The 16,613-nt window shown below is 33.7% G+C and overlaps 1 protein-coding gene across 1 annotated transcript in view; it reads right to left on the reverse strand.

Moving 5' to 3' along the window:
• The window catches only part of dph6 (diphthamine biosynthesis 6), a 91,501-nt gene that overhangs the window by 36,105 nt on the left and 38,783 nt on the right, over window positions 1-16,613 (reverse strand). Inside the window, exons 6-8 of the mRNA XM_073827475.1 lie at window positions 8,471-8,532; window positions 4,356-4,450; window positions 4,144-4,237 (exon numbers count right to left, since the gene is read on the reverse strand). Of these exons, the coding sequence (XP_073683576.1) occupies window positions 4,144-4,237; window positions 4,356-4,450; window positions 8,471-8,532 (251 nt within the window). The remainder of the gene's footprint in view (window positions 1-4,143; window positions 4,238-4,355; window positions 4,451-8,470; window positions 8,533-16,613) is intronic.

The following is a 16,613-nucleotide window of genomic DNA, read 5'->3' on the forward strand; positions in this document are numbered from 1 at the left end:
ACATACAGCTCGTCTTCAAACTTCACATGAAGAGCGAGGACAGATCCCACAATGCAACATTATCATAACAATCGAGTGCATGTTATAAAGCACATAACTCAGCTGCTGCCTTCTCATTCAGAAACTACTGTGCATCAGTCTGATTCACTTCAGTAGAGCTTTTCAGTAAATACGGCCTTATTTTTCCATTTTTTGAAACTTGTCAATAATGAAAACAGGCATATGGAACTAGTAAATATTGACAGAATTGCTTTAATATTGCAACTAAAGGCTACTGTAACAACAGTGCAGTTCACAGATGCTGCAATATGACATGAAACGTTATGAAACATCTAAATTGAGATAAGCCATAATTATGAGATCAAAAGACGAATTGAGATGTTGTGTCATTATGAGACAAAAAAATCTAATCTGAGATAAACTATGATTATGAGGTAAAACCAAATTTCAAATTGATATAGTAAGCCATAATTATGAGATAAAGTCGAAATTATGATTTTATGAGATCAAAAGACAAATTTTGAGATGTTAAGTCATTATGAGATAAAACTTCCAAATTGAGATACTAAGCCATAAAGTCAAAACAATGATAATTATGAGATCAAAAAACTAATTTAGAGATGTTAAGTCATTATGAGACAAAAATTCGAATTTAAGATAAACCATGATTATGAGATAAAATAAGTTCTAAAATGAGATTAGCCATAATTATGAGATAAAGTTAAAATGATATTATGAGAACAAAAGAAATTGTTAGATTTTAAGTCATTGAGACAAAAATTCAAATTTGAGATAAACCATGATTATGAGATAAAACCAAATTGACATAGTAAACCATAAATAATAATAATGATAATAATGAGATTTAAAAAAAAATGTTGAGATGATAAGCCATTATGAGACAAAAATTCAAATTTGAGATAAATTATGATTATGAGATAAAACTTTCAAATTGAGATAAGGCATAGTTATGAGATAAAGTCAAAATGATGGTACTAAGCCATAATTACGAGATCAAAAGACAAATGATGAGATGTTAAGCCATTGTGGGATAAAAATTCGAATTTGAGATAAACCATGATCATGAGATAAAACTTCCAAATTGAGATATCAAGCCATAATTATTAGATAAAGTCAAAATTATGATAATTAAGAGATCAAAAGACAAATTAAAAGATGTTAAGTCATTATAAAACAAAAACTCAAATCTGAGATAAACCATGATTATTAGATAAAAGTACTAAATTGAGATAAGCTATAATTATGAGATAAAGTTGAAATGATGAGATGTTAAGTCACTGTGGGATAAAAAATAAAAATTTGAGATAAGCCATGACTATGAGATAAAAATACAAAATTGAGATACTAAGCCATAATTATGAGATAAAGTCAAAATGATGATATTAGGTCATACTTATGAGATCAAAAGACAAGCGGAGATGTTAATTCATAATAATAAAATAAAAAGTCTAAATTATTAGATACTCCCCCGGTTTCACAGACAAGGCTCAAGTCTAGTCCCAAACTAAAATGTAAGTCTGAGCTGTTTCACCTGAAAGGATCTTGCACTGATTGATCTTAAAATATACCAGTGCCTTTGTTTTTTCTCAAGATGCACACCAGTAATGTTTTTTCTAAGGCATGTTTATAAACATTACTTAAATGTCCTAATGGACTATGGCCTAAGCCTGGCTTAGTGAAACCAGGCCACTAAAATATAATTATTCCCATTTTTCTCATATTTACTTTTTATGAAATTTAGGTTTTTTTAACTCATAATGACTTAAGTCATAATTATGATTTACCACAGCATTAATATGTTTATCATGCTGCGAAAACAAGGTTTCCATACATTTTCCAAGATGCAATGACAAGAGCAGGTTCATGCCGCATTATAACATGCGCAATTGTGTCGAACATCATCTCTGATGCATGAAACAAACCGCGATGAACACACGCTGAGGGGAGGAATATGGGAGCGCATCCCGGCACTTCCTTAAGGACATCAAAACAACAGTGATAGATGTGCTTAGAGGAAACGCTCAACACAAAGTCACACAGATCCACACGAATAACCTTCCCCTGACTTCCTCCCACTATCACTGCCACACAGCGTACCTGAGCACTCGCTGGATAATGCGAGCGGACGTGTTTGTTAAGGCAGGCCTGCTTTCAGGCACGGGTGAATATTGCAGATGTCAAAGTCGCCTACGTGAGGGGACAAAAAGAGAAGAGGACTGGCAGAGAGACTGTGAATGAGTGCGTCTCACGCCCTGCAGTCTGCTGCTTAACTTCACCGACTACATCAACCGCTCACAGGAGTTCTGGAAACGCAGGAAATGTGCTGTCGATTTCAAATTAAGAACAATGCATTCATGTAGAGCAGGAACTTAAGATTTAGATATTAATTTTAGTTTTTAGAGGGCTTTTCAAGTAAACTTGTCTGACAGAAGTATGGGAAACCATGCTGGAGCTCAAAAACTAGAGTATGGTGCTAGTAACAGCAATATGGAGTGTTGGATTGCCAGGAAATTGCCATAAACTGACATGTGTGTACAAAACTTAAATGCACTGAATGTTGCTTCGGATAAAATGGATTGTAAAACATTTACATGCACAAAATAAGTATCTGTGACCCTGGACCACAAAACCAATCATAAGGGTACATTTTTTTTTTTAAATTGAGATTTATACATCATGAAAACCTGAATAAATAAGTGTTCCACTGATGTTTGGTCTGTTAGGATAGGATAATATTTGGCTGAGATACAACTATTTGAAAATCTTTAATCTGAGGGTGTGAGACTTTAAAGTTGTCCAAATGAAATTCTTAGCAATGTATATTACTAATCAAAAATTAAGTTTTGATATATTTAGAGTAAGAAATTTACAAAATATATTCATGGAACATGATCTTTACTTAACACCCTAATGATTTTTGGCATAAAAGAAAAAATTAATAATTTTGACCCATACAATGTGTTTTTGATATTTGCTACAAAAACAGAACCACTTTTTTAATGCGTTTTTTTTAAGTTTCTTCTGCTCATCAAGGCTGCATTTATTTGATCAAGAATCCAGAAAAAACTGTAATATTGTGAAATATTATTTCAATGTAAGATAACTTTTTTCTATGTGAATATATTTTAAAATGTAATTTATTTCTGTGATGCAAAGCTGAATTTTCATCATCATTACTTACATTCTAATATGCTGATTTACTATCAGTGTTGAAAACAGTTCTGCTGCTTAAAATTTAGTTGGAACCTGCAATAATTTTTTCACGATTCGCTAATAAAAACAGTTTTAAAGTACAGCATTTATTTAAAATCTTTCGTAACAATATGAACTATCATATAAAAGTCTGTGGTTCTTTTTTTTTTTTTTTTAATGAATACTTTTATTTAGCAAGGATGTGTTAAAGTGATTAAAAGTGAAAGCAACAACTGATTTTGTTGGAAAAGATTTCTATTTTGAATATGTAATGTTTTTTCAATTGTTTCCATCACTGATAATAAAATGAATAAATCAGCATATTAGAATGATTTCTGAAGGATCTTGTGACACTAAAACTGGAGTAATGGTGCTGATGAAAATTCAGCTTTAAATCACAGAAATAAATTATATTTTAAAATATATTCAAACAGAAAACCATTATTTAAAAAGTAATAATATTTCACAATATTACTATTTTTTTCAGTATTTTTAATCAAGTGAATGCAGCCTTGATGAGCAGAAGAGAATTTTTTAAAACACATTAAAAATCGTACTGATCCCAAACCTTTGAGCAGCAGTGTTTTGTATATAAATAAAAGACCTGATAAAACAAGTACTATACATTTTTAATGTTTAATCACATTTTTTTATTTTTATTTCTTTTTGTATAATTATGCACTATTTTTATATAAATATTGCCAATATTTAAACATTAAAGGCAACACTTTTTTTAAGGACCAATTCTCACTATTAACTAGTTGCTTATTACTATGCATATTACTAGAACATTGGCTGTTTATTAGTTTGAAAAGAGCAGTTACTGAAATGATGCAGCAAAATGCCACTAGTTCTGTCATCAAAACCATGAGCTCATTCACATCAGAGCAGTGTACCTGCTTAGAAATGACAAATGTGGCTGAATCGTACTTGTCTTTTGTCTTCGGTGTGCATGCGTGTGAAGCGCAGGTATCCAACAGGAGCGAAGGCATCGGCCGAGTGGATGATGGTCTCCATCGAGTCACTGAAACACAAAGCACAGGGTCATGATAACACAGAGAGACACTGAGACGCTTCAGTCTGAATTATTTCTGTTCACAAACACATTATGGACTCAAACTGATGTTGTGTTTGTTGCTTACATGACGATCTTCTTCTTGAAGAGCGGACAGTCAACGGTGAAAGTCTCATACTCGCCTCCTTCTCCACAGATATGAACTCCATACTTCTCTGAAAGCTGCCATGAAGCAGATTTATAATCATATTAATAATCATCACTGCATACTGTTTATGTAGACTGTCTGTCAAAAGATTAAAAATAGAGCTCTTAATGTTTCTGAAAGAAGTCTCTTCTGCTCAACCACAGCTGCATTTATTTGATCAAAAATACAGTAATAACAGTGAAACAGTGTTACAGTTCAAATGAGCTGATCTGGATGTGAATCTAGGTTAGAGTGTCAACTAGATAAAAAGTCTGTCGAGACAAACTTTAAGTTGGTTTAAAAAAAAAAGCCTAATCAGAAAGAGTGAAAAAGTTTTAAAGTTTCAGAAATTGTGGAAATTTTCTGGCTTTCAGTCTGAAAAAGATTGAAGTTTAAAGTAGTTTTAAAACTAAAAGCTTGAATGTTTTGAAGGCAGTAGTCTGTCACATGAATAGATGGATAAACCGATAGCATGTTTTAGCATGTTGCTAGCATGTTTCTAACTTATTTAACATGTTACTAGCATTTAGCATGATTAGCCAGTTACTAGCATGTTGGGTTAAGGTTAGGGTTAGCATGTTTCTAGCATGACAGGCATGTTGCTAGCATGTTTCTAACTTATTTAACATGTTACTAGCATTTAGCATGATTAGCCAGTTACTAGCATGTTGCTAGCATGTTTCTAACTTATTTAACATGTTACTAGCATTTAGCATGATTAGCCAGTTACTAGCAGGTTGGGGTTAAGGTTACGGTTAGCATGTTTCTAGCATGACAGGCATGTTGCTAAAATGTTTCTAACATGTTTGCAACATTATTAACATGTTAATCGCATGTTACTAGTATGTAGCTAGCATGATTAGCCAGTTACTAGCATGTTGGGTTAAGGTTAGGGTTAGCATGTTTCTAACATGACAGGCATGTTGCTAGCATGTTTCTAACATGATTAGCATGTTGTTAGCATTTTTCTAGCATGATTAGCATGTTGTTAGCATGGTTATAGCATGATTAACAAATTATTAGCATAATACTGGATTAGCATAAACAGGATTAGCATGTTTACATGTTTTACCATGATTAGCATGCTATTAACATGTTTCTAACCTAATTAGTATGTTGTTAATAGGGATGTTAACCGATGACCGTTTGACCGGTGGTTGACCGTATCAGCGTTAACCGGTTAAAGTTGTCGGTAGTCGGTTAAAAAAAAAAGTGCCGGTGCGTCTTTTACGCATTCTGAAGGTGTTTTATCCATTGGTTTTATCATGTTGCAGTCTATTAGGCAACATTCCGCATAAGATGGGCTTAGATTTGGAAATACATTACATCTACATTTCAGTGGTAACCGATAAGGTGATGATGATCATCGTCTTTCTTTATTATGGTTAGCACTACCTCAACTAAAGCGGCGTCTCTTCGGAGCTGTCATTTTCTTAAATGAGCCGTGGCAATGTTTCAAATGAGCTTCTAACCTAGACAAACGCCTTTATTTTCAAAGCGATCACCTTGTACCCGAAGTTACCATTTGAAACTAAGGAGCCATTTGTCCTACGATTACATACAACAAGCTCTTCGGCGCCGCGTTTGCGGGACTCATGTTTCGCGCTGTAGAGGATTTTAAAAAAGTGACGTGAGTGGCAGTGTGTGTGTGTGTGTGTGTGTGTGTGTGCGGGAGGCAGAGTGGCAGAGAGAGGCCGCGATCACACCGAACGCGTTTTTGCAGTTGGAGGCGCCTCTTTTGAATGGTTTTCTGTTGGCAGTGAGCGTTCTACGCGCTGCTTATGCGCCCCAGGCGCCTCGCGTTTTTGCAGGAGCGCTCTGAGCGCGTGAAGTTGAAAACGCCCAACGTCATTCGCGTTCTTTTCCATTGTCCAATCGAATGAATGGAGAGGCGGGCCTTCTGTTGTGGTGACGGAATTTTACGGTTGCTTAAAAAGTCCGGAGACTGCAAGAAATAGAGGAGAAACCTTTTGTGACTAAGCAGGTTCTCTGAAAATTTCTCTTCTTTGTGTTCGTTTTGTAATACTGATGCAGAATCTATTTTACACCTGTTTTGTCATTGCCCATTCTCAAAGTCTTTTTGGTCAAAAGTTACCATATTAATATCTTTATGTTGTAACAAAATGATAGAAATGACAGAACATATAATTTTTTTGTCTGACTTTCATTCTAAAGACAGTAATCTTGTCCATACTGTATTATTGCTTTGTCTTCTGGGTAAATTTCACCTTCATAAAGCCAGAACCATTCATTGTAAACCTAACTTTAGATTGTTTTCATCTGATTTAAAGTCTTTTTTTGCCTCTTTTAAGAATATGTCGAAACCATTGAACTCAAAGGCCTTTTAAACTTTTTAAATTGTCGAGTCAGTTATACAACATCTTTGAGGTAATTTTTTTTTTTTTTTTCTTCTATCCCTTTCAATTTTGTGTAATATATTGTAAGTGATGATGTCCGTATGTCCCGTGTTACATTGCCATTGTAATATATAAATGTGCAATAAAAAAAAAAAAAAAAAAAAACCTTTTGTGACTATCGTGGGTAACCCGGAGCTGTATTATTTAGGGTTTCTGCTAATATGACAGTTTACTTAACAGCATAAAACTAAGATTTTAGAGTGCTCGCGCTATAATCCTTTGATTTGACTGACAGGACAGCTGTTTTGGTCGTTGCTTAGCAACATTAAAAAAAGCAGCACGCTCTTTTATTAAAAGTCACCAAAAAAGGCAGTGCTGTGCGCCTCGCGTTTTTAGAACTAAAAGATGCATTCGGTGTGATCGGGGCCAGATGCGACAGAGTTGCGAAATTGCAGGCGCGGCTCGAAATGGCTGTTATTTCAAATAGCGTACCATATTTTAAACTAATCGGTTAACCGGTTTCAACCGGCTAATGAGGCTCGGTGGTCGGTCAAGAAATTTTTTAGTTTTCGCCATCCCTAGTTGTTAACATTTTTCTAACATGTTTCTAACATGATTAACCTGTTACTATCTATTGCTAGCCTGATTAGAATGTCGCTAGCATGATGTTAGCATTAGTCGCCTGTTGTTAGCATGATTAGCAAGTTACTAGCATGTTTCTAAAACGATTAGCATTTTAACATGTTTAGCATGATTAACATGCTATTAACATGTTTTAACGTAATTAGCATGTTGTTAGCATGTTTCTAACATGATAAACGAGTTATTAGCATGTTACTAGTATGATGTCGTTAACATGTTTCTAACATGATTAGAATGTCGCTAGCATGATGTTAGCATTAGTCGTCTGTTGTTAGCATGATTAGCAAGTTACTAGCATGTTTCTAACATGATTAGCATTTTAACATGTTTTAACATGATTAGCATGCTATTAACATGTTTTAACCTAATTAGCATGTTGTTAGCATGTTTCTAACATTATAAACGAGTTATTAGCATTTTTCTAGCATGATTAGCATGTTGTTAACATTTTTCTAGCCTGATTAGCATGTTACTAACATGATTCTAGCTGCTAGGCTTGGATAGTTGTCAGTGTGAGTTTGAATAGTGTTGATCATTTGAACATTCGTCAATGTAAGTCAATGGGATTTTCCCAGTTTTAATTGAAATTTTTGGGGGAACCGTAAGTCGGATCAGTTAGAAAAGATCCAGCAACTGGAGTCAGATCAGTCTGAAGATCTGGACTTAGTTTGGAGTTTGTAGAGTTAAAGCTCGAGGAGGAGTAACAACAATAACTAAGTTTAAAAAGCATTTCAGTAAGTTGTCTTTCTCTCACCAACTTAATTATGGCTGTGATCAAAGCTGAAGTTTAAGCATCAGATGAGCAGAAAAGACTGCTTGTGTCAATTAACCATGACTTAATTTCAATTCGCAATAAACAAAGTCCTTTACAAATGAAAGGCGTTGTCTCTCATTGAATGATTTTCAATAATGGACTAAATGTAAAAGAGCATTATGAGGATGATTCAGAAGAAATGTCAAAACAGCTGGTCACAATGAAACACTGGAGTTGGAAGCTGAAGCAGAACCAGCTGAAGGTGGTTTATTTTCTGACAGAAGTGTTTGTGTGTCTCTGACCTCGTGCAGATACTCTTCCATCTCCGCCAGGGATTTTCCTAAATGTCTCTGTGGATCCAGGCCTGCCAGACACACAACACAAGAGCTGATCAGCGACAGAGACTCCAGTCTGAGAGCTGCAGGTCAACACGTATCTGTCATTAGAAGAGGACAATAAACCCTAGAGATGCGGAGACGGAGGTTCACATGAGCATCAGCGCTGCCACCTGGTTATGATCTGCCTCTCTCTGTAAACAAGTCTTCATAACCAGCCTTCATAAACAAACACACAGACTATTCATATCACGACCTACAGCTCCGCTGAGCGCCGCCCTCCTGGCACAACACTGGAATCAAATCATGCTGCCAGTATCAACAACACACACACACACACAATCAACAAACAAACATAATCAAACACAGACTCACACTCAAACACATGAGGAGCTTTCCATGAGGACGGCGATACGCTTTCCTACCGTCTCCATGCTGTGCTCATTTTCAGCTGATGATCGCTAGAGGAAGCTGCTGATCCTTCACAAAATCATCTCCAACCTCAAGCAAACTAAGGCCTAACTTCAGATGATATCAGATGGTTTATTTTAAACATCTGCAGTTACAAAAAATGCAGTATGCGGTAAAAATTTGAGAAATGACTAAATACAGTTAAAAAAATTATTTGTATAACTTCTTAGCAAAATTATAGAACAAAAAAAATTATATACAAATTAAAATGTAGGAAATATTAGTAGCTACACCTACTTTTCCAAGCAATTAAAAAAATACATTCAGTAAATTCATTCAAAGCAATATACACTATATATAGCAATGATTATGTCAGATATTTAGTTATTTTAGTACAAAAATTATGAATGATGCTTCAGCAACTAGCTTTTTTCTTTTTTTTTATCTCTAATCTGATAAATGTGAGTGTCAGTGTTGGGGAAAGTTACTTTCAAAAGTAATGCATTACAATATTGAGTTACTCCCTAAAAAAGTAACTAATCACGTTACTTAGTTACTTTTTATGGAAAGTGATGCTTTACGTTACTTTTGCGTTACTTTTTAAATCTGGGCAGGGCTTGCTTGTTTGCTTTTAATATAAAAAGTTATATTTTTGTCAAATGTAAAAGCCTTTTCACACCAAAAGCCTCAGGTTTAGAGAAAAGTAAATTGACGTCTGTACAGTAGACCGCAGAAGAACAAATGTCAACTCTTCAGCTATAAAAAAAGGAAAACAAATGTTAGATTATCTTGAATGAATTGGATCATCGAAAGTCGGCAGCAAAGACATCGGTTAATAAAATGGGATTAAATAAAGGATATTTGTATTATTGAACATATTTAATTTTTTATTAAATAATCACAATTTCTCTCCACATGGGGACAGGAGAGCTTTTAATCAATAAATGGGGGGGAAAAGTAACTGGCGTTATTTATTTGAAAAAGTAACTCAGATTTTCTTGTCAATTAAAATGAAGAACGCGTTACTTTAGTAGTTACTTGGAAAAAGTAATATTATTACGTAATGCGTTACCCCCAAAACTGACTATGAGGCATGAATATATTAGGATATTGCAAACATTAACATCATGAATTTCAGTAAAACTGCTTTGAAACAAGGTGAAAAGTGCTTTACAGCATTTAGTTTTAAATACCTGATTATTTCAAAACACCATTTAAAATCAAGTACTACCATTTGTAGAAAAGTAAAACTGAACTCAATTTAAAATGGAGGAGAAAAGCCCAAGCGTGCATACTATATGTGACCCTGGACCACAAAACCAGTCATAAGGTTAAATTTGACAAAACTGAGATTTATAGATCATATGAAAGCTCAATAAATAAGCTTTCTATTGATGTATGGTTTGTTAGGATAGGACAATATTTGACTGAGATACATCTATTTGAAATCGAAAATCTGAGGATGCAAAAAAATCAAAAAGACTGAGAAAATCACCTTTAAAGTTGTCCAAATTAGGTTCTTAACAATGCATATTACAAATCAAAAATTACATTTTGATATGTTTACAGTAGGAATTTTACAAAAAATCTTCATGGAACATGAACTTTACTTAATTTCTTAATGATTTTTGGCATAAAAGAAAAATCAAAAATTTTGACCCATGCAATGTATTTTTGGCTATTGCTACAAATATTCCCCAGCGACTTAAGACTGGTTTTGTGGTCCAGGGTCACATATAAAGCTGGGTCTGTCATACCAGGGTTGCATGCAACATGTGGGCCATAACTGAACTGACTTTTTTGTTCATTAAATCATTTGATACAATGAAGTAACTACCCTAGTGAAAATAAACACACTAAAATATATTTGAAATACATTTATTTCATACCAAGTATGCTACAAATACATCTACACATTTATGTACTTAATAAAAATACCCTTTTGGTACACTAAACTTGTATACGTAAAGACTGCTAAATTGGAACAACCAATTTTGTACTTAATACACTGAAGTCAAACTAGAGATATGCTGAAGTATAACTGATTGTGCTAAATTGCAAGTGTATTTTAGGTACACTTCAAATATCTTGCTTTTAAAGATCGATATTATTCAAAGGCCATGCAATCCTCACCAAAAGTGACATTAAAACACATTTTAGGTCAATATTAAGAAGTAGTACTCCAAATAAAGTCTCAAGTGGTATGTCAGTAAATATGTTAATAGATTTGAACTGTATTGTAAAATAAATGTATTTTAAATATATTACTTTTTTTACTAGAGTAATGTTTGATACAGTCAAGAAGGTAAAGAAACCCCACCTTTTTAAGGGAGGATTGACATTTAGTGTATTACTAGACTTTTACTATTACTTTTAGTACTTTCTTCAACTGAAAATAAATTCAGTAGATCAGGGATTCTTCTAGGTTTTTGTCAGCCAAACCCATTTAAGGCAAAATATTTACTTGAAGTGAGATTTTATATTAATATTTCAATAAATTAACCATGCATTGTCATGACATGCAGATAAACAAAATATTTAAATATTTTTTGTAATTTACTTTTAATTTTATATTTATGTATTTTAATTTTTCTTTTTTATGATTTAATGAATGAATAGAATTTCAACAGCTCACAAACTCCTCACAAAGATCAGTTTGGGAAACTCTGCAACAGTATAGAGGACTAACACCTTTATTGGTTTATAAAAACAACTTAAGATTACTGTAACGTCAATCTGCACCCTATTTGTGGAAAATGCCATAAAGCAGTCCACCACTGTAAAATACTGCAAACCTTGTACAAACATCTCCAATCTGTCAAGGGGTTAAACTCTTAGCACTTCTCACTAGAAACCACAACAAGCCAACAAAACACAAACCCACATTTTCCCTGCCTCTCAAGACTGGCGCCTACCGCCGTGTGGTGAAGGCTTGTTCTTCCCGCCTAACCTCAGAGGTCAAGGGTCCAAACCACAAGCCCTGAGGGGAAGCTGAACTTTAGACGGCGTGTTTTGAGAGCGGCAAACTGCAGTCGGATGCCGCTGATCTGCAGGGGATCAATGAGAACGAGAGCGGCCCCATTACCCGCCCCTGGGGAACACCGCTCATAATTAGTGTGAGAATATCTAATCTCCTCTCCTCTCATGTTAACCCCACACAAAGGTAACAGGGAGAACACCATTAAAATTCAATCCTATTTAAATATCCTTTTTAATTAGTCATGCCTTTTAAACTAATTCTAATGATTGATTTCAAACTGCTAAGAGGGAGTCGGATTTAATGTATGTTCATCAATGTCTTGATTTTGAATAAAGGATGAAGCACAGCACAGTTTGACGGCATGGATGCAGGAAGAATATATGCAAATAAAAAAAAAAAAAAAAAGCTGTATCATATCTCAAAATGCACTGTAATGCTTTTCTTACTTAGAATTTTTTGTCTCGTTTCCAGCCAAAAATTCTAAAAATTCTTAAATCAAGGAGGGTTTTCTAGACAAGCTAAAGAAAGTTTAGAACAAGCAAAATAATCTGCCAATAGGGTAAGCACAAAAATCTTATTTCAAACAGAAAGCAAGATTATTTTGCTTACCCCATTGGCAGATTATTTTTGCTTGTTTCAAGCAAAAATGCACTTAGTTTTGACTGAAAATAATCTTTACTTGATTTAAAATTTGCAGTGTGGGTGTGTCTCATTGCACTACCTAGTTCCCTATGAGGCGAATCAGTATACTGTGAATCTGAATTAAAAAAAAAAATATTATTTATTATGCAATTAATTATTATGCAAAAATAATGCATCTGCCCTGCCCAGACCTGTATCTTACATCTGATGCAATTGCTGACGAACATGATACAGGACAACTCAAAACTGTTATCCTGAGTCATCCAAGCAACACACAGCAGTGTTTTTAATAAATCAAGTAAGTCAATGATTCAGTGTCTCATTCATAAAGTCACTTTCAGGGCTGTCAAAAAAAAATCAACTTTCGAATATTCATCTAATTTAAAATAAAAACCCACATTCGAATGCAACAGTTTTTGCATTCGAATGCTGGTTTTTATTTTAAATTTTAAATTTTAAGTGTGCTTTAAGGAGGCAGCCTTATCAGTGGCGCACAAGATGCGATGACACTGTAATTGTCATTGCATTATAATGTTTTTATTAGCCTATCCAATTGAAGCCATAAATGGAGCCGCAAAACATCTTAGTGTTGACTGAACACTTAGTTTCAGTTTTCAGTCAACACTGAAACTAAGCCATTCACAGAAAATGCATAATTTCATGCATTTTCCAAAGGGACATCTATCACCGTTGCACTTCTGTCTCGCACAAGAGAGACGCATGTTTAGAACGCATGTAAAATAATGCATGTTCAACTTTTCTCGAGACTTTATGGTGGGTTTTTCCCCATCCCACTGCATCATGTTTTTAAATGAAAAAAGTATTCTGTGTGATTGGCTTTCGGTCTTTTGTATTAAACTCATACATACATGAATCAAATAAAGGTGTTTAAGCAATAAAAAACAATAAGTGTAATACTGCTTTAAATTGTTGTTTTTCAAAAAAAAAAATATTAAAAAGTTTTCCGTTTAATTTATTTGCATTTCCGTTTTTGTTTTTCTCAGCAAAAAATAAATATCATACATTTTCCCCTAATTTTCAGAAGACACCCACTAAAATGTAATTCAGTGTAACAATCTTGTCAGGCATATTTACAACAAAAAATCAATATATGACATATTAAAAGACAAATTACTTTCACCCCAAATACTATTTTTTTTCAATTTGCCACTATCCTAGGTTTTACCCATTTGTCAGTAAGTTTTTTGTTTTTACTAACTTAAAACACAGTAAAATTGAATATCCTCCCTTATTCTTTTATATATTTTAATATGTACTAGGTCAGAATAAACATGTTGTTTGAATTTTTACATAAATATTGTGTAACACTGAATGACAATGTAAAATTATTTCAACTAAATGTTGACATTTTATTCTCGAAAAACTTTAAAAGTAGTCACTTTACTTTCATTTAATGTGTTTTCTATGGACATAAAATCACTTTTGTAAAAAAAATGAAATTATGCATTTTAAATTAGAATAAAATTCAAAGTTTGCTAATAAAAACAAAATTCAAACAAAACAGTACATTATTTGTTTGAATAAATTGGTTAAAAGAATTATTCAACGACTCACTCTTTAAGACAGTGACTTGCTGCCACCTACTGGCAGTATGATTTTATTTAAAAAAAATTTTTTTTAATTTTACTACTCATTTAAAAAGTGTTAATAACTATCTATTACCATTATTTATATAATGCTGAATCAAACTATTTCTTTCTTTCCAAAGCTACTTTCTGTAAGGTCTATTCAATGCTTCTCTCATCCAACACAATGTCTTTAAATGATCTTTTGGGGCTAATTTCTTGGCCAAATTTGATTAGATTAAATAAATTAGATAAGAATTTTTAATAGCTTGACAGCCCTTGTGTTTATCGGGGCATTCATTGTGCATCTCCTTTGTAGCCGTCATAACTTTCTGTGCCATTGCAGACACACTGAACAACTGAAACCAAGTGAATACAGCAGACCTGGACCAACTACAATCATACTGGCCTAAGATATTCCGACAGTCAAGACTATCTGCAGTCATGGTCTCTCATTTACATGAGCTGCACGATGTTCATTCATCTGCACCTGTTTTACTACCTGACCTAAAGCTAATTACCTCAGCCCCTTATGGCACATTAAACACAAATAAGCCCACTCCAAGCTCCATTCATCTGGCTGCACGTCCATCCTCGCTGCCCTTTAGACAAGCAGAGTCCAAGCAGAGCCCCAAGGAGCGATATGCCTGCAAAAAGTCTTTAACTCATTATTATCCTATAAAACTGAAATTTAATCCAGTCAACTTCCGAGCCAGTGAACTGGGCACAAATGGATTTTCAAGTTTTGCATTAGATTTCACGAGCTTCAAATTAGAGCAAATTCTTTTTAGGTCACAAGTTCTTACAATACTGCCAGAGACGTGAAGGGTTTCTTTTCTTACGCGCTTCTTTAGTCTGATGCATTACGACACTACAGGCAAAAACACTTTTCATGCATTAGTCAATCTTGAGCTTGGTTTGGCTTCCATAACATGACTTCTTTCAGGATAGTGGACCGAAAACATCCAAAACACACATTTAAGTGTTTATTTTATTACATTTGAGTGACCCTGGATCACAAAACCAGTCTTTAGTAGCAACAGCTAAAAATACATTGTATTAGTTAAAATTATCGATTTTTCTTTTATGCCAAAAACCATTAGGATATCAAGTAAAGATCATGTTCCATGAAGATGTTTTGTAAATTTCCTACCATAAATATATGAAATCTTAATTTTTGATTAGTAATATGCATTGCTAAGAACTTCATTTGGACAACTTTAGAGGCGATTTTCTCAATATTTTGATTTTTTGCATTCTCAGATTCCTGCTTTTTAAATAGTTGTATCTCAGCCAAATACAGTCCTATCCTAACAAAAACTGTACATTTCAAAAAGTTAACCCTTACGACTGGTTTTGTGGTCCAGGGTCACATTTGTGTCTAAAGGTTTCAATCCGATCAATCTTTAAAGAGTTTGTTTCTCCACTTCAGCAGCACTTATGCCAAACTTTACAGTTTTATTCCGACCTATATTCTGAAGGCTTTTACCAAGAGATTTGTTCATATATCATTCACAATAAATAATATTTAACATTACATTGTGAAAAAGTATTGTTTTTCTAGTGTGATTTTAAAAAGGGATCCAAAATCTCCTCTGTAAAAACTCTAATATGTCAACAAAATCAAACAACAGTTTAGAACCTGCCTTTATCAAATGTAAATGTATGCAAATGAGTGCATGCTGAAATATATAATGCATCATTTGCATATTTAAACAACATTTCAGAAAGCTTGTAAAATAATTGTCTTATTATACAATGAGTAATAGGTCATGTTTAAAGAAACAAATCCAAAATTCTGCCATTGTTTACTGGTTTGTGTCAGTGCAAACCTGTATTTTGCTTCTGTGGAGCACAAAAAGAAAATCTCACAGTAGAATGTGAAAATGCTTACATTATTAAATTTTGTACATTTTGCACTATGCGCTCAAAATCTCTCTTCTGCACAATCTCACGCACAAAATATCTCTTTTGCACAACTTAATGCACAAAATATCTCTTTTGCACAACTTAATGCACAAAATATCTCTTTTGCACAACGTAATGCACAAAATATCTCTTTTGCACAATCTCACGCACAAAATATTTCTTTTGCACAACTTAATGCACAAAATATCTCTTTTGCACAATCTCATGCACAAAATATCTCTTTTGCACAACTTAATGCACAAAATATCTCTTTTGCACAACTTAATGCACAAAATATCTCTTTTGCACAACTTAATGCACAAAATATCTCTTTTGCACAACGTAATGCACAAAATATCTCTTTTGCACAACTTAATGCACAAAATATCTCTTTTGCACAACGTAATGCACAAAATATCTCTTTTGCACAACGTAATGCACAAAATATCTCTTTTGCACAATCTCACGCACAAAATATTTCTTTTGCACAACTTAATGCACAAAATATCTCTTTTGCACAATCTCATGCACAAAATATCTCTTTTGCACAACTTAATGCACAAAATATCTCTTTTGCACAACT

This window comes from Garra rufa, chromosome 21 (genome assembly GCF_049309525.1).
Source record: "Garra rufa chromosome 21, GarRuf1.0, whole genome shotgun sequence".
Classification (NCBI taxonomy): Eukaryota; Metazoa; Chordata; class Actinopteri; order Cypriniformes; family Cyprinidae; genus Garra; species Garra rufa.